Consider the following 19,469-nt stretch of genomic DNA (forward strand, 5'->3'; position numbering starts at 1 on the left):
GGTGGAGCATGCCTGTAGCCCGAGCTACGCAGAAGGCTGAGGTGGGAGGATCACTTGAGCCTGGGAGGTAGACGTTGCGGTGAGCTGAGATGGCACCACTGCACTACAGCCTGGGTGACAGAGTGAGACCCTGTCTCAAAAAAGTAAAATGAGAATACAAAACTTAAATAGTTAACATTTAACTATTTCATCTAAGTCCTTTTAAGTTTATTCAAGCTTGCCAAAAAACTTTCTTTTGGTGAGTTTTCATTGGAGATAATGGGAGATGACATTGTAATTAGGGTTTATGCAAATAGGTTTTTTCAAATTAGAATATAGTTCTGCATATGTAGAAATATCATAATATTTAGTATTGGTGATGAGTCAAATTAACTTTGAAATGAAAATGACATTATTGTGTATATAATTCACTTTATTAAAGTGAGTTTCAAATAAAACAAATGCTGTTTGGGTAAGTTTGGTGGGGGTTGATCTATATAGTAGATATATAATATAAATAACTGTTTTTAAGTGATACATCAAATTAGAACCCTCTCCTTTACCCCATGCCCTGACATCAGTTGCCATTGGGCCATCCTTCTGCCTGGTATCTGGGCTGTGTGGTCTAGGTGATGCCAGTTTTCTGGTCCATAGAAAATGCTGGTATTTCGAGTATAAATGCAGATGTCCAGTGATGTCTTCCCATTTATTTTGCTTTCTGATGTTCTTTTTCTCTTAAGAAACCATGTGAGTATTTCTCATTCTAATGAGTTACAAGTAGTCCCAAATTATGTATTTCCTTGAAATGTTTATGCAGAAGAAATCATTCTCTACCCAAGTTCCTCAGTGAAGATATCACACCACTGAGAAAGGACTTCTCTTTGAACAAGGACGTGCTCCAAGAAGAAGATACATGAAGTGGTGATTATATAAAATAGGGAACATTTAAACACAAATTTTCTAGCCTAGTTACCTCTATGACACAACAGACAAAATGCATGTGTGTACTCTTATCTTCAAAGTTTCCCTACCAGGGAAAATTTCACCAAAATCAGAAGCAGTTGCGCCAATCTAAAGAGCTTTTCTTGTGAAGGGGTAAAACCTGTGAACCACAGCATATCAAGAAAAATAATGTGAATATTATCATTGCCTTTTCTTAAAATAAACATGTGGAGGTGGAGTTGCATACAAAATAGGTAATAGGTTATAAACTGAAGCATGAGTTTCTGTCAAAGTGAGGATTTAGGTGCATGTGAATTTCATGCAAATGGCCTGTAGGTGCTTCCAAGTTCACGTAGCCTGAAGAATGTAATGACGCTCAAGGAAAATAAATTATTCATGTGAATAGCATCAAGGGTCTAACGGGTGGAACTAAATGTGCCCACAACACTGGTAGTGTGCTTTTCCAGGGGATCTGGGTAACAACTAACATCAGTCGCTACAGTGTCGTATTTCCTGCAGCACCTAATATAATGCTGTGTATTCAATAGATGGTTAATAAGTGCAAATTAAACCAGTAAGTGTCTTGTCAATGTAGCTTTGGAAAGCTGCAGAAGGGATAGTGAAAACATGGGTGGGTCTTGGGATTTTTTTTTTAACCATATCCTTAAATACTTTTTCATTATACAGTTATTTCTGTAGTGCATGCCATGGAAATGTGAAATTTATAGAATTACAAGCATCTAGGAGAAAATAGACCAGTATATTAAATTGAATAAAATGTATGCCGCTGGAAAGATGATCCTGGAGTATTTATCAATGGCGTGGGTGTCGATTCTCATGCTCACGTAGCTGCTTCTCTGACTTTTCCTCTGTGGGGAGCTCCTCTCTGAGGCCAGGGTCAGCTGCACCATCATCCTGTCGGGCTTCTCTCCATTCTCTGGCATGTAGTTGTCCAGGTCGTTCACCTCCCCATCACTGTAGTTGCCATCCAGCATCACAGTGCGGGGCGGAGGTAATCCACTGGTGCAGGGAAGCTGCAAACACAGTAAACACACGTTGGGGTGTGAGCTCAGCATCATCTCTCAGAAGCCCTTCAAAAGGAACTGCATAGTGGAGGGTGTTGCCTGGTTTCTGGTATTCCCAGTTTGGGAAGAGGGTAGGTATCCTGTTTTGTTTGTTTGTTTTCTGGGACTTGAGTTTCACTCTTTTCGCCCAGGCTGGAGTGCAATGGCACGATCAATCTCAGCTCACTGCAACTTCTGCCTCTGGGGTTCAAGTGATTCTCCTGCCTCAGCCTCCCAAGTAGCCAGGATTACAGATGCACACCACCATGCCAGGCTATTGTTTTATTTTTAGTAGAGACGAGGTTTCATCATGTTGGCCAGACTGGTCTCAAACTCCTGATCTCAGGTGATCCACCCGCCTCGGCTTCCCAAAGTGCTGGGATTACAGGCGTGAGCCACTGCGTCCAGCCTGGTATCCATTTTTGCTGATCTAAAATCTACATACTGACTCTTAAGAAATACCACAATGCCATACCAAAGACCAACAAGAATGCTCATAATTCATAGATCACCCTGTTCTCCATGGGATCATAAGCTGTTATGAGCCCTTGATAAAAATGTTTACAGATCACATTATTACAAGTGTGTGCATGAACGTGTGCATTTGTCATGGGGATGAGGATTGGCATTGTGGGAATAGATTACTGTAACATGGTTAAGAGTTTGCTGGGGGAGATAACCATTGAGCTGCGCACTGGAGGAGGAAAGGAGAGTCAGGTGGGAGGGAAGATAACCTGGGAAAAGGTGGAGGATGCGTGAGGTTATGCATGAAGGAAGATTTCCTAGAATGAGAAAAGTTCTTACCTGGACAGTTCTTTTATTACACCTTTATGTTCATAAATAATTTGTTCCACCATGTTAAATTGTCATTTATTTTTCTCCTAGGATTCCCTCACTAAACTATGAACATCACCAAGATGTTCCCTAACACTTAACTAAGACCTGGTCCAAGTATGTGGTAGGTGCAAAATCAATGTTCCAATGAACGAAAAATGTCACCCAAAGTAAATTTCACAATGACTTGAAATACACCAATTTGTTTGCTCTTCACAACAAACCTGCGAAGTAGCCACAGGAGAGGGTATCATGGCCCTGCTTTACAGAGAAGGTCTGCCCTGCCTGAGGTTCCAGAGCTACAGCAGGCTCCATCCTGACCAGACACACTATAAGCGCATGGCAAAGTCACCTTCTCTCGCAGCTTCTGTTCCTTCCTCTCCTGCACGGTGGTCAGGTAGTTGACGGCCGCATACTCCAGCACCGAGAGGAACACGAACACAAAGCTGACCCAGAGGTAGATGTCCACGGCCTTGATGTAGGAGACGCGCGGCATGGAGGCGTTCACGCCCGTGATGATGGTGGACATGGTCAGCACCGTCGTGATACCTGCAAACACAAGAACGAGAAACAAGTGTTTGCTTGTCTTTCACCAAACGGGATGGTTTCATGCCTCTGCTGATTTGTCCCTGCTGCTCCCTCAACCTAGAATGTCTCCATTCCTGCTCCACTGTCTAGCAAACACCTACACATCTTTCAAGATTTAGCTTTTCATGAAGCTTTTCCTGTTCCTCTCCCCCTGCATCCCTACCCTTTCGCTCCTCTGCATACCCTGTGTATTCATCGTAGTATCTGTGTCACTATTGTTCTGCAAAGAACGCTAGACATTTTGGCATTAAAACATTTATTTCAATTCAATTTTTAAAAAGTAAGAGGTTGCATATATGAACAGGTATATATGTTTCTTATAACTACTGCTCCATCAAGGGGAAAAAGCCCATGGGGTTTATTTTAATATCATGTCCTGGCTCTTGGTGTGCAGTCCTGTTGTCCTGGGCCTGTGTCAACAGCTGTCAGGGCACCGCCAGCAGCCACCACCATGCTGGACCTAGCTGCCCATTCAGCATTGTCCACTTGAGGACTTATGGGTCAATTTCACTAAGGATGACAACGTTAACTTCATTTATAGGAAACAGATTTTAAAACTCAGATTCACAAATCTAGAGTGTTTATCTATTTAGCACAGTAACTGTTCAAACTATGGAACAACTGTTAGAGGACAAGGCATCTGTCCATGGAAATTTGCCCAGGATTTCAAATTAAGCTCAGAACATTTGTTTGGCAAACATCAAATCATAGGGGATTGGGGTCATCTTAAGGGCCAGCTGCAATCCAGTTTCACTAAAACATGGTGGGTTGCATTCTCCCCTGCAGCCCCTGAACTGTCTGAGCAATGGTGGTGTGTATAAATGAGTATAATATTTAAGGTGAGAAAAAGAGCTCATGGCAAATAGCCATAAGCGGAATGCTTATAGAGAAGGGATTCTCAGACTTGAGTACACAGAATAATTACTGGGAGAGCTCGTTAAAAATGTAGGTTCCTGGTCCTCTCTCAGAGATTCTCATTCTATTAGATGCAGATGAGACCCAGGACCCTTCATTTTTAACAATTTCCCACAAAGATTCTATCACAAAATCCCTTGAGCTACCATTTGAGAAACCTGTTGTAGGATATGATTCATTTTGCAGGTGAGCAAAGAAGGCACCTAAAGACCAGGCTCGCCCACCCTGGAACACGGCTTTGACAAGACTAAAGGTAGGCTGTTCGGATGGGCACCTGCAGAGTCCTGGAAAGCATTTTGCTACGTAGATTCCTAACTATAGGATTTTAACTATAAATAAATAACTCTTGAGATTTTCCAAGTCATAACGCCAAAAGGGATATAGAATCAATTTGAAAAGAATGGTTTTATCTGGAAGGAATTGTTAATACCTATATTTGCAGATGCTTGGAATATGCACTTGAGATATTCCTTACCTAAGGGGACTCTGGCAGGCACGGCTCTGCGGTCGATCCAGAAGGACACCCAGGACAGCATGACCATCAGCGTAGCGGGGAAATAAGTTTGGAGCAAGAAGAAGAAGATGTGGCGACGCAATGTGAAATTAATGTACAGACGGTTGTACCAGCCTGGGGGACACAGAAATAAAAGACAGTACACATCACGGCTCCTTCACAAAACACGTTATTCAGGAAATCGTAAGCGCCTTAGACACTCCGATGGACTCTTACCATGTCCTTATAAGGTGAAAGTGAGAGAAATCGTGGAACAAAGTGATTACATAGTAATACATACCACCTGGGTGAATCTATCTCAAGAAACTTTTGGCCCTTGTCCTATTTACAAAGGGAACCCCTTGAAAAGATCATTTAAGCTTCTTTCTTTTTTTAAGACAGGGTATCACTCTGTCACCAGGCTGGAGTGCAGTGGTGCAATCTTGGCTCACAGCAGCCTCGAAATCCTGGGTGCAAGCAATCCTCCCACCTCAGCCTCCCAAGTAGCTGGTACCACTACACCCAGCTGACTTTTAAATTTTTTTGGTAGAGACTGGGTCTTGCTGTGTTCACCAGGCTGGTCTCGAACTCCTGGCTTCAAGTGATCCACCCACTTCGGCCTCCCAAAATGCTGAGATTACAGGTATGAACTACCATCACGCCTGGGTCATTTAAACTCCTGTTACTCTCATTACCTGGTCTAGGGTTCAGCAACCTCACCATCACCTGGGAGCTTGTTATAAATGAAGATACCTGGGCCCCACCCCAAACCTACTTAATTGGACGTCCATTTAACAATATTCTCGGCTAGCTGCGGTGGCTCATGCCTGTAATCCCAGCACTTTGGGAGGCCAAGGCAGGAGGATCGCTTGAGCTCAGGAGTTCAAGGTTACAGTGAGCTATGATCGCCCACTGCACTCCAGCCTGAGCCACAGAGTGAGACCCTGTCTCTATTAGGAAAAAATAATAATTTTATATATATATATATAATTTGTTCATAGTTCATATGCACGTCAAAGTTTGAGAAGCACTGATTTAAACAATCTCTTTAGATTTCTTTATGGGGAGAAATGTGCTTTAAGTTAAAAAAGGAAGTTAAATACAACATTGTATTTAGAAACACAGTGAACAATCACAGGTCCAGCTACATTTTAGCTCTTCTTTTGTGTGCTTACAAGGAAAACATATGAATGGAGGAAGAGAAAGGGAGGATGATGGAAAAAACAAAAAAAAAAAAAAAAGGAAAAGGCCTTATATGCATGAGATGCCTAGGACTAAAAATAAAATGGATGGGGACTTGGCAATATGAACTTGGAAACTTGGCACCCTGGGTCATTATAATGCATGGGACATGCCTCTGGTTACCAGCAAGCTAGTGCTGAGGGACTGTCAGAATGTTGAGGGTCAAAAGAACAGGGTTCCTCCAAGGGATCAATACTTTGGGGTGATGGATACAGGAGATAATATGTGCTGGGTTGCAGTGCTATATTGGTGCTCCCTCTTACAGATTAGAAAGACCATGGGGTACTTAAAAAGAATGTGCTTCCCTGTGCAGTCAATTGCGCAAGTTTTAGCCATAGAAACTGCATGAAGATTTGAGCGAAATCATCCTGAAAGGTGACTGGTCAAAAAAGAGGCAAGAAGCACAATTCACAATTGCAAAGATATGGAATCAACCTAAGTGCCCATCAACAGATGAATGGATAAAGAGAATATGGTATATATACACCATGGAATACCACTCTTCCATAAAAAAAAAAAAGATGAAATAATGTCTTTTGCAGTAACTCGGATGGAACTGGAGGCCGTTATTCTAGGTGAAATAACTCAGGAATTGAAAAGCAGATACCACACGTTCTCACTTATAAGTAGGAGCTAAGCTATGGGAACACAAAGGCATACAGAGTGGTATAGTGGACACTGGAGACTCAGAAGTGGGGAAGGTGGGAGGAGAGTGAGGGATGAAAAACTACCTATTGGGTACAATGTACACCACTCAGGTGACAGATGTACTAAAATCCTAGACTTCAGCTGGGCGCGGTGGTTCATGCCTGTAACCCCAGCACTTTGGGAGGCCGAGGCAGGCGAATCATTTGAGGTCAAGAGTTCAAGACCAGCCTGGCCAACATGGCGAAACCCCATCTCTACTAAAAATACAAAAATTAGCCATCCGGGGTGGTGGGTGCCTGTAATCCCAGCTACTCGGGAGGCTGAGGCAGGAGAATTGCTTGAACCCAGGAGGCAGAGGTTGTAGTGAGCCCAGACCTGGCCATTACACTCCAGCCTGGGCGACAGAGTGAGATTCCGTCTCAAAAAAAAAAAAAAAAATCCTAGACTTCACCACTATACAATTCATCGATGTAATCAAAACCCACTTTTATCCCTATTTTTTTTTTAAGGCAAGAAATGAAGCAAGTTAACCTCAGCTATTTAGCACAGGCAAGCTCCCAGGAGAAAGGTCACAGAGCATGCCCTCAAGCAACAGGAGGGGCTAAGCCTGTCCCAACCCTTGGTTCAAAAAGGAACAACTGGGTCCACAGGGGACTGACCAGTGGTTCCTGCACTGAGACTTAGAAGAGAGTCACCAGGAGAGGCTGTGCAAGCAGCATAGCAAGAGCAGACTGGTCAAGAGTGGAGCGACCCCACGGGGCTGGCTGTAGCAGGGAGAATGTAAATTGAAAACAGCAGACCTGAATTGTATTTGTTTCCTGCTGTCAAAGAGGGGGCTCGGATGAGCGTATCATGGCTGAGATGCCAGTTCCTAAGCTGGCAATGCGATTGTCTCAAATAAACCCACTCACATGGCTTATGTTTTAAGTTCTTACTAATTTTTTTAGGTTATTACTCTGATGCATGGGTAGTATCAAAAAAATCACTTCCACCCACTGCTTGCTACCCACTAGATTTCACTTAGGATTTCTGTCTTTAGTTTCTTTTCTTTTCTTTTTTTTTTTTTTTTTTTTGAGGCAGGGTCTCACTCTGTCACCCAGGCTGCAGTGCAGTGGTGTGATCTCGGCTCACCGTAACCTCCAACTCAGGGCTCAAGGGATCTCCTACCTCAGCCTTCCAGGTAGCTGGGACTACAGGCATGTGCCACCACACTTGGCTAATTTTTGTATTTTTAGTAGAGACTGAGTTTCACCATGTTGGCCAGGCTTGTCTTGAACTCCTAAGCTCAAGCAATCCATCCACCTTGGCCTCCCAAAATGCTGGGACATGAGCCACTGCACCCAGCCTCTGTCTTTAGTTTCAAATATAAGTGACACTGCTTACTTGACGACCAATTCAAACCTTTCCTATAATAGTGGGTGAACCTTGGAGACCAAGCTGAAGCCTGCCCTGACTCTCAGCCCTCACTCTACACCTACCTGTGCTGCTGTAGAAAGCCAGCTTGGTGGTAGTATGGAATTCTTGAATGAGGAACTGGGAGAGTGAGATCCGTTCATCTGTCTTTAAGGAGTCGTTGCCTTTTTTCCAGTACAGCATGAGGTCATCTTCTGTATAGGCATCTGAAAAGACATGGGCCAGCATCAGACAAGGTGGTGGCAAGACAGGATGGTCTGTGGGGCTATGTAGAAGCTGTGTCCTGACCGCCCACACCGACTACTGGGATTGTGATATGATAGTTTGAAAAACAAACCACAGTCTAAACAAAACAAAACAATATCCAAAAAGACAAATCTAATTACCTCCACTCTTCCAAAAGTCATCAGAGCAAAGTTCTCAAGCCCACATGCTCACAATTCCTGCAAAAAGGGTTCACCCTACAATTCAGCCTGCCATTTATTAGGTTAAATCAAATGAAAATTCTATATTTGTAGGTTAGAAATGGTTAAATATTGGCAAAATTTCACATGGCTCAGCCTTATAAATGGGGAGTAATTTAGCCTTTTCCTTTCTTCTTTCAAAGTGTGATGACTCATCAATTGATGGCAAGTGCCTGTAAACACTATCAGGTAATAAAGGCTGCATTTTAGCAAGAAAAGATCCATAAAGAGACGGGAGTGGAACAAGTCCCTTCTCTGTAGGACTCCAGTTACTCCTACTCAGGGTAAAGTCGAAGTGAATCCATGATCATCACCCTTTCTGGTGCTACCATTTCCCCTTCCCTCACCTGCTTCCGGTGAACTCCAAGTGAACAAACCTACCTCCAGCCTGAGCATAATTGAGGAGAAGCCTCATGGCACTGCCAGTCCAGCCTGTTCATGTGTGAACAGTTCCTTCCAGGGGTCCCTGGGACTATTTTATTCCTGTTTTCTAACACTTGACCTGTGTGATGGTCAGTTTCATGTGTCAACCTGGCTTGGCTATGGTGCCCAATTATACAATCAAACACTAATCTGTAAAAGTGTTTTTTAGATGTGACTAATATCTACAACCAGTGGACTTTAAAGGGGATTTCCCTGGATAATCTGGGTGGGCCTGATTCCACCAGGTGAAAGGCCTTAGGAGCAGAGCTGAGGCTTCCTGGAAGAAGAAATCCCACCTGTGGACTGTGGCATCCGCTCCTGCCCCAGAGTGCCCCTCCGGCACTCCTGATGGCCCGCCCTGCAGATGTGGGACTCTTAGCCAGCCCCCACAATCCCGCTAGCCACTTCCTTGCAATAAATCTCTACTCTGTATATCCTACTGGTTCTGTTTATTTGGTGGAGCCATGACCGATACAACCTGAAAAAAGGCTACATTCCAGATGGAGGCAGAAGCTGCCCAGGCATAGTGGGGAAAACTAAGTTCTGGAGACAATGAACTCAGTATTTCAGTCTGGCTCTGCCACCGAGCTCTGTCCCTCCTTTGTATAATGATAATAACCTGCTCTTTAGGGTCTTGTGAGGGTTGAATGACAAGGCAGAGGTAAAGCCACCGTGCAATAAGTAGCCACTCCCTTGGTCCTGGGTTTTATTACACCCTTTCCCCACATTCAGTGCCCTACGCAGCTGTCCCTTTGGCCCCAGCGGTGTGTGATGTCAACATCCCTGCACTCCTTGGTCCCAGATGATTGGAGCCAAGGGACACCTGATCCACTGCTACAAGCCCAGGCTGGCTGACAAAGTGCTCTGGACCAGTGAGAACCCTCACTAGGGCTTTGACACTGCCAGGGAGTGCCAGTGTTCAGGAGGAGTGTAGGAGTCACAGGGGTGTCCACTGTGCTGTGAGAGAAAGTGTTTGGGCAGGGAGGAGAACGGAGCGGATATGTAGAGGGACAGAGATGCATGCGGATCGTTTTATACTGCCTCAGCCTGGCTCTGTGGCCTGGTTTCTGGGGTGTGTGTGAGTGTGTGTGTGTGTGTGTGTTGTGTTGTGTTAAAATACACATAACATAAAATTTACCATCTTAACCATTCTTTAGTGTAACTTCAGTGGTATTGCACTACATTCTTAGTGTTGTATTTATGATGCATGATAAATATGATGAAAATTATATTACATGAAAATTACTACATAAATACAACCATTCTTATGGTTGGATATATCATTTGCCAGTGTATATTCTCCCATTCGTGGGTTGCATTTACTCTGTTGATAATGTTTTGATGCACAGCATTTTAAATTTTTCATGTAGTATTTATGTTGTACTACATTACTATATAAATACAACCATTATGATGGTCATACCACCACCCATCTCCGGAACTCTTTTCCTCTTCCCAAACTGAAGCTCCATACCCATTTAATAATAACGCCTCATCCCTGTTTCCCCTCTCCCCAGCCTCTGGCAACCACCATTCTACTTTCTGTCTCTATAATTTTGACTACGCTAAGTACCTCTTAAAAGTGACATCATACAGTATTTGTCTTTTGCGATTGGCTGATTTCACTTAGCACACTGCCCTCAAGTTTCATTCATGCTGTAGCATGTATTGGAAATCCTTGTTTTTTAAGGCTGAACACTGTTCCACTGTATGCAGATACTACATTCTGTGTATCCACTCATCCACTGATGGACACTTGGGTTGTTTTCATGTTTTAGCAATTGTGAATAAAACTGCTATAAATATGAGTATACAAGTACCTTTTCAAGACCCTGCTTTCCATTCTTTTGGTTATTTACCCAGAAATGGATTTGCTGAATCATATGTTCTTTTTTTTTTTTTTTTTAGAGACGGGGGTCTTGCTTTCTCACCCAGGCTGGAATGCAGTGGTGCAATCACAGCTCACTGCAGCCTCAGGCTCTTGGGCTAAAGTGATTCTCCTGCCTCAGCCTCCCGAGTAGCTGGGACCACAGGTGCCAGCCACCATGCCCGGCACATTTTTGTATTTTTTGTAGAGACAGGGTCTTGCTATGTTGCCCAGACTGGTCTTCAACTTCTGGGCTCAAGTGATCCTCTTACCCCGGCACCCACAGTGCTGGGATTACAGGTGTGAGCAAGCGTGCCCAGTCATTTTTTAATTTTTTGAGGAGCTGTTTTCCCCAGTGGCTGCACCATCACACATTACTACCCACAAAGGATAAGGGTTCTAATTTGTTCACGTCCTCCCTAGAATTGTTTTCTGTTTTGTTGACAGTATTCATCCCAGTAAGTATAACTCATTGTAGTTTTGGTTTGCATTTTCCTAATGATTAGTGATGTTGAACATCTTTTCATGTGCTTCCTGACCATTTGTATACCTTCTTTGGAGAAATGTCTATTCAAGTCTTTTGTTCATTTTTTTTTTTTTGAGACGGAGTCTTGGTGTGGGTGTCTTGTTTGTGTGCAGTGGCACAATCTCGGCTCACTGCAAGCTCCGCCTCCTGGGTTCACGCCATTCTCCTGCCTCAGCCTCTCCTAGTAGCTGGGACTACAGGCGCCCGCCACCACGCCCGGCTAATTTTTTGTATTTTTTAGTAGAGACGGGGGAGGTTTCACCGTGGTCTCGATCTCCTGACCTCGTGATCCGCCCGCCTCGGCCTCCCAAAGTGCTGGGATTACAAGCGTGAGCCACCGCGCCTGGCCTGTTCATTTTTTTAAGCAGATTGTTTTATTGTTGTTGTTGAGTTTTAGCTGTTCTCTTTATATTCTGGATGTCAATCCTTTATCAGATAGATGATTTATGAATATATTCTCCCATTTGTGGGTTGCCTTTTTACTCTGTTGATAATGTCGATGCACAAAATCGACAATTTTCATGTAGTCCAATTTGCGTATTTTTTCTTTTGTTGACTGCACCTGTGGTGTCATAGCACCTAGTTTTCAGTTTTTGCAGGACGTCTGTGTGTGTGCAAGCTTCCTGAAATTCCTTGTTGTGCCTGAACGTCTCAACCGCCACACGAACTCACAGTGGCAGTTCCCTAGGGCAACTGTTGTCAAACTTGTTTTGGCCAGGAAATCCTTTCTTCAGCAGAAATTACATTTAGAAGAGCAATAAAACATCAAAAATGAGCTCTCTGGATGAACTCGTGTGTGTGTGTGTGTGTGTGTGTGTGTGTGTGTGTGTGTGTGTGTGTGTGTGTGTGTGTGTGTGTGTGTGTGTGTGTGTGTGTGTGTGTGTTGGGCAAAGGGCTTGGAAGGAGACCCACACTCGCTTAGCCCTCTACTTCCCTTCCCCAAGCAGTTACCCTGATTCAATAGAACAAAGTTTAAAACCATTACCACAGGTCATTAAAAAGATCAGTTATGGCAATGAAGGTTTTAGTTTCGCATTTGTTCCTGATATTTAAACTTACCCTAGACCTAGCTTCAATCTAACACATTACTTTAAAAGTATAGTCACGAAGGCCGGGCGTGGTGGCTCACACCTGTAATCCCAGCAGGTGGATCACGAGGTCAGGCGTTCGAGACCAGCCTGGCCAACATAGTGAAACCCTGTCTACTAAAAATACAAAAAATTAGCCAGGCATAGTAGCAGGTGCCTGTAATCCCAGCTACTCGGGAGGCTGAAGCAGGAGAATCGCTTGAACCTGGGAGGCAGAGGTTGCAGTGAGCAGAGACTGTGCCACTGCATTCCAGCCCAAGCGACAGTGTCAGACTCCGTCTCAAAAAAAAAAAAAAAAGTCTACTCATGAACAAGGAACACACACTGTTCCTGCAGCTGAGAGTTAGAGGTGTTGAGAATTATCAGGAGCTGTGTGCTGATGCCTGGGGACAAGTCTACTCACAGCTTTCAATTTCAAGAGAGCACGTTTGTGTGTCCAAGGGAAATCGGCTGAAGTCCATGTTGCACATTGCAGTTACTGTAACCCTAGGGCCAAAAAGACAAAATTGATTTATTCAGAGCCTGCAAAAGACAAGTGCAAAATGATAAAACAAACAGAAAAGGCCTCTGCTTCCTTCCAATATGATAAATGCCTCTTCTCATACTTCATAAGCAATGTGTCAGGGTTTAGATAAGTAGCTTATGACTGACACCCTCACTGGAGTACTCTTAGGCATTTATGTTTAACCCAAGGGTCAGTGTGAGGCAAATAGAATGTCTCTACTAACTCTTATCACATTCAAGCATTTTAAAGAAGCAATGGTCTCAATCAATATAATAATGTGAAATAAAAACTTACATGATATGGTGTCTTAAAAGGAGCCCTAGGACCATATATTGTTCTCCTGTTTCAGAAAAATTCCAGTTCTTTTGTTCTTTTATTGATTTTATTGATATTCAATATCATATACAGTATGGTGTATACTTACCCCAGTTGCCAAGCTTGGCACTTTTTCTTTAACGATGTTGATATTTTTATATTGATAATAGTATTTACTAGTGGACATATGTGTTGTTAGTGGATAATTCCTTGGAGATCAAAGTAATGGAAAAACACTGAAAGGTCTTATTGTGTTAATAGGCAAGCACTTGCTGGCATTGAGTGATTTTATTTCAGAATTTACACTGGGAAAGAGGCTTCTGCATCAAAAGCCAAACACATACAGGTCATTCTTCATAGTGAAAAGCCTCCTATCCAGTGGGGAATTTCACAGCAGGACATGATTAACATTTGTTCGCTGGTGCTGAATGGACTCCTTTTCCTTCGACCATGCAATATTTGCTATGCAAAAGTTGTGGAAATTATATGAATAATTCATGGTAAAAAAAGAAAAATCACTTTTAATTTAAATGGAAATTTCAAGGAAAAGAGCATTCTTGAGATGTAATTTTTCAAATATTTGCCTCATTTCTTCCCACTACTTTGAGGGTGGAATGGTTGTATTCCATCTATGAGGCGTTTTTGATTGCCATCAGCTGGGTGGTCTTATGTCTCCTGGAAATCCTGATAAACAGGGAATGTTAGAGTGCAGGGGTCGAGGTGGGGTCAGGCTGGCAGCTGACTCGGATGCCTAATGGGTGGGTTTCCTTTTCTATGGGTATATCATCTCACAACGATGCCCAATGGCATCATCAACATGAAATAAGCTAAGAACTAACTTCAGGGACACTTGGAGCTAACTTTAGGGACATGGAATGCCCAATGAAGGAAATGTTTTGCTACGAACAAGGGGACTGAATACTCCTCTTTCTGTTAGTTGGTACAGGAACAGCTGTTTTCAGAATTACAGACATCACCAGAATGGGTCTTCCCACCCTGAGTTGATGCTTCTCTCCATATAACTTACACATAAAACAACCATTTGTGATGTAATCAAAGCCCATGTTTATTCTTGTTTCCATAAGTCCCTTTAAATCGATTCATTGGAGCAGCTCTTCCCTGCCCTGGTTGGAAACTTGGCAGGTCTCGTGGCTCTTCTGCTCACTCTTATGTAACAGTCAAAACCCTCTTAAGTCACAAACCACACCTTAATTAAGAAATTCAGAGTTTTGGTCTGAGGTATTCATCAGCTTCAAAGTTCATTCAAATGAAGACTTCTGCTGTCCCTCCTCAGCTAAGATAAAAAGTTGGCATTTGACGTGCATAGCAGTGTGCACCTGTAGTCCCAGCTACTCAGGAGACTGAGGCAGGAGAACTGCTTGAACCTGGGAGGCGGAGGTTGCAGTGAGCCGAGATCGCATCACTGCACTCCAGTCTGGGCAACAGAGTGAGACTCCATTGAAAAAAAAAAAAAAGTTGGCATTTGAGTGGTCAGTTTCTGCCCATCTCCGATCTCCTCCCACACAGGTGGAAGTGCAAGGAGACAGGGAGATGGGCGCAGGGCAGTTCTGTGGCTGGGCGGCTTCCTGCTCTCTGGGCCTGTTACCTGGCGGAAGCTGATACTTTCTTTCCTGGCTTCCTCACTCCCACAACTGGGCGCCTCCACACTGCAGGTTTCCATTCTCCAGCTCTTGGTTCACCCACCGTCCTCTCCACATACACTCACAGATAAGTACAGGCTGATCCCACTATGGCAAAAACTTCTGGCTCTGCCCCCAGGGTGGTCAGACAGCTCTTCTCTCCCACCTAACTGCACCATGTCCCAAACTGCAGGCACACACGCACCAAGCTTTTTGAGAGGTCCCAGTGAAGGCCCACTCACGGCACGCCCACAATGCTCTCCCGTGAACATTTCACAAATCTTTCCTTTCTCCCGCTGTCATTGACTCCCCTTCTTCCTCTTCTTCTTCTTCTTCTTTTTTTGTTTTTTTGTGAGATAGTCTCGCTCTGTCACCCAGGCTGGAGTGCAGTGGTGCGATCTCAACTCACTGTAACCTCCACCTCCCTGGTTCAAACGATTCTCCTGTCTCAGCCTCCTGAGTAGCTGGGACTACAGACATGTGCCACCATGCCCAGCTAATTTTTGTATTTTTAGTAGAGATGGGGTTTTGTCATACTGGCCAGGCTGGTCTTGAACTCCTGACTTCAGACGATCCACCTGCTTCAGCCTTCCAAAGGGCTGGGATTACAGGCCTGAGCCACCACACCCGGCCTCATTGACTCTTTTATATCTTGAAGTTGACTAGGGATTCAAAAGTCATGGAATTGGTTTTTCAATATTACCTTAGTAAAATCTACCAAGCATAACAGAGTATCTCACTTGTGGATTTCAGTTTTTATTGTATGCTGGTGCCTATGAAACTGTTCTCATCATCCTGTTATCTGTGGCTCCCTGCTCCTCCACCCACTACACTGCTGCATTCCTCATTTGTGTCCTAAGCATTGGGTTCTGTGCCTGTCTCCTCCACTGGCCTGCAGTCCTAGGAAGGACAGTGACCTCTATTCCTGGCTTTAGGTCCCCAGAGCTTGATCTAGAATCTGGCATGGCTTTCATTCGTACAACTCCACAGGCCACCGTGGCACCCAGGATGCTGTTAATAAGAATCTGTTGAAGTAATCAATGAATGAATGAGGTGAGGATGTATTTTAGGAGCTGGCCAGTGGCTGACAGAGTTAACATGTTTTCCTTAAAATAAATTCAAAGTGGTGGTCTTCAGAAACTTAGATCTCTTTTTTTTTTTTTTTCATTTAAATCAAACAAACTCATAACTTTATTTGCAATGAGAAATCAACTCATCTGCTTTTAGGCACAGAGAGGGAAAGGAGGTGTTTTCCTGGTGGTTGAGGCTTACTGAGGATTTTTATTCTGAACATACAAAAGATTTTCTACTCCCTTCTTGCACTCACATCCAGTGGTGCACTGGACTAGATTTCTACGGGCTTTTGGGAGCTGATTGCTAGATTTTCAGGAAGCTTGTGAGCCAGTTGTTAAACACAGTCACTATTAAACATTAAAATTAAATGCCACATTAAGAAACATGAATAATAGCTACAGTTCCAAAATTGTGGCATAGAGGCAAGCTGCTTCACTCCCCACCACAGAAAACCAAAAACAAACATATCATGCCAAGATTTTCAACAGCAATAACCCAGAGCTCATGGATGAGGATGAGACAGTTCCCTGGGCCACAGAGAAGTAGAAAAACTGAGATGACAGTAGGAGAACTGGACTTACACATCCCCGATGCTCCTCTCTCCCATTCTACTTGCCACCAAATGCATGGAAAATCTCCCCCCAACTCATGACTTCTACACTGGAAAAAGTGAAATTGAGGTGATCAATCAGATTCCCTACCTTCTTGGGTTCCCTGGCAGGAGACTTGTCCTTACCTTAACCAATGGGAAGCATCATGATTACCTGAAGGGAGAAATAGCCCTGAGAACAGGCAGAGACAAAGGGGAGGCAGGACTACCATCCCCATCCTGGAAACTATGCTCTGTAACTTGACCAAAGGAGATGCCAAATCACAGTGACTGTTCAGTAGTACTGTAGGAGGAACATTCTCTAGGTCCCCTGGGCACGAACCCCTAGCCAGCCTTCCCACACTGCCGGGATAATCCCTTCAGGACCTCCCCCCATTCGGGACTGGCAGTGCAGAGACAGACCAGTTACTGGAGCGAGGCGAACCTGGGTTTAAGGTGCCACCTAGAGCTGAAAAGGAGGCAGCAACCTAGCGACAGATTCACTAAGCAAATATAGTCAATAAAAAACAAAACTAACTAGACAGAGAAAACTGGAATAAAAAACTAATCCTTCAATGCAAAGACGTAGATGTATACCAACAAGAAACAACAGCAAACAGGGAATTAGGACCTCCCCAAAAGGGGATCCTAACAAGACCATGATTTGTAATCTCTCTGACCAAGAATCCAAAATAGCAATTTTAAGGAAATGCAGTGATATCCAAAATAATACAAAAAAGCAACTCAGAAATCTATCAGGAAATTTAACAAAGAGACTGAAATAACAACAACAACAAAAATCAAACAGAAATCCTGGAACTGAGAAATACATTTGCTGAACTGAAGAACTCTTTAGAGGCTCTCAACAACAGAATGAACCAAGCAGAGGAAAGAATCTGTGAGCTAGAAGACTGGCTATTTGAAAATATAGTCAGAGGAGAAAAAAATGAAGAAATAATAAAAGGGAACGAAGGCTGCTTACAAGATATGGAAAATTACCTCAAAGGACCAAATCTAAGAATTACTGGTGTCCAAGACAGAGCTGAGCAACAGCAAGGGGTGGAAAGCTTATTCAAAGGAGTAATAACAGGAAACTTTCCAAAACTCAAGAAGGAGATAAATATACAGGTATAGGAAGGTCTGAGGACACCAAACAGAATCAATGCAAATAAGACTATCTCCAGGCATATAGTAATCCATCTGAAAGGTCAAGAACAAAGAGAGGATCCTAAAAGCAGCAAGATAAATAAGACAAATAACACATTAAAAAGCTCCAATTTGGGCCGGGCATGGTGGCTAACGCCTGTAATCCTAGCACTTTGGGAGGCTGAGGCAGGCAGATTGCCGGAGCTCAGAAGTTTGAGATCGGCCTGGGCAACATGGTGAAACCTCGTCTCTACTAAAATACAAAAAAATTAACCAGGGATGGTGGCATGTGCCTGTAGTCCCAGCTACTTGACAGGCTGAGGCAGGAGAATTGCTTGAACCTGAGAGGTGGAGGTTGCAGTGAGCCAAGATCACGCCACTGCACTCCAGCCTGGGCAGCAGAGTAAGACTCCGTCTCCAAAAAAAAAAGCTCCCATTTGTCTGGCAACAGACTTCCCAATGGAAACCATGCTGACCAGGAGGAAGTAGAAGAATATTTTCAAAATGCTCAAAGAAAAAAACTGTCATCCAAGAATATTATATCCAGCAAAATTATTTTGAATATAAAGGAGAGATAGTCTTTTTCAGACAAACAAAAGCTGAGATAATTCACTATTACCAGACTTATCTTGTGAAAACAAAAGTAAAAAATACTCATCACTCCCTAATGATTTCACTATATTTTATTATTATGTATATTCTTGAAGCCATTTATATTTACTGCATCTGTATGGTGGAAACACTGCATAATGGTGTGCTGCCATGAATTTCTTCCTAATTCTGCATTTAGTGACATCAGGTGGGAGCTTGTAATCAGCCAGGATGGGAGTATTTATACTACAGAAATCAGCAAACACTACAAATCAGGGCTTGATTTATTGTTTTGTTGATTGTCTAGACTTAAGGCAGATTAAGCCTAAAAGGGTGTTATGCCTATTATCATTACATTGTGAGTAGTACAAAATATTGAGGACATATTTCAGTATTTGAAAGCTATCATCCAATTCAGCAAAGAAGTTGCTTATGTCTTTGATGAATGACTAAAGTTTCTATATAGTTCTTCATTGTTTCACTTTTGTCTTACTAATGGAAAAGAAAATATCAAGCAACATTCATCAGATCTACATTCATTTGTTGATGATAGAATGATAAAAACTCATAGTGGTTTTTCCAAGAACTAGGAAATCATGCTCAAATTATAAATATATGTAATTTATAATAAAGAGCATTATACATCCTTTATGTTAGTGATGTTTACAATAAACTTATATACACACAGGTATGCATACTTTTCCCCCAGGTAACCAATTGTTAAACATTTACTAGCATACCAATGGTCACATATGTTATGGTCTAGTACTCTGTAGCCTTGGTGGTGCCATTGACTTGTGTTGTTGTGTTGGTAGTTTTTGAGCCTTAAGATGCCTTGAAAACCTGTCTCAGTGGGCCAGGTGTGGTGGTTCACACCTGTAATCCCAGCACTTTGGGAGGCCAAGGTGGGAGGACGGCTTGAGCTCAGGAGTTCAAGACTAGCCTAAGCAACATAGGGGCATTCTGTCTTTACAAAAATAATTTTTTAAAAAATTAGCTGGGCATAGTGACACACGCCTTTGGTCCCAGCCACTTGGGAGGCTGAGGTCAGATTATTGCTTGGGCCTGGGAGGTTGAGGCTGCAGTAAACCACAATCACGCCAGTGCACTCCAGCCTGGGCAA

At 43.2% G+C, this 19,469-nt stretch overlaps 1 protein-coding gene across 2 annotated transcripts in view; it reads right to left on the bottom strand.

Moving 5' to 3' along the window:
* Positions 1–394: 394 nt before the first annotated feature.
* GABRR1 (gamma-aminobutyric acid type A receptor subunit rho1) overlaps positions 395–19,469 on the bottom strand; it is a 40,725-nt gene continuing 21,650 nt past the window's right edge. For both annotated transcript variants that reach the window (XM_032155211.1, XM_032155202.2), the window contains 5 exons: positions 12,890–12,972; positions 8,184–8,324; positions 4,798–4,950; positions 3,172–3,368; positions 395–1,955 (listed from right to left, as the gene is read on the bottom strand). In XM_032155211.1, coding sequence (XP_032011102.1) covers positions 1,662–1,955; positions 3,172–3,368; positions 4,798–4,950; positions 8,184–8,324; positions 12,890–12,972 — 868 coding nt within the window. In that variant the 3' untranslated portion in view covers positions 395–1,661. The remainder of the gene's footprint in view (positions 1,956–3,171; positions 3,369–4,797; positions 4,951–8,183; positions 8,325–12,889; positions 12,973–19,469) is intronic.

Source organism: Hylobates moloch, unplaced genomic scaffold, assembly GCF_009828535.3.
Source record: "Hylobates moloch isolate HMO894 unplaced genomic scaffold, HMol_V3 SCAFFOLD_2, whole genome shotgun sequence".
Classification (NCBI taxonomy): domain Eukaryota; kingdom Metazoa; phylum Chordata; class Mammalia; order Primates; family Hylobatidae; genus Hylobates; species Hylobates moloch.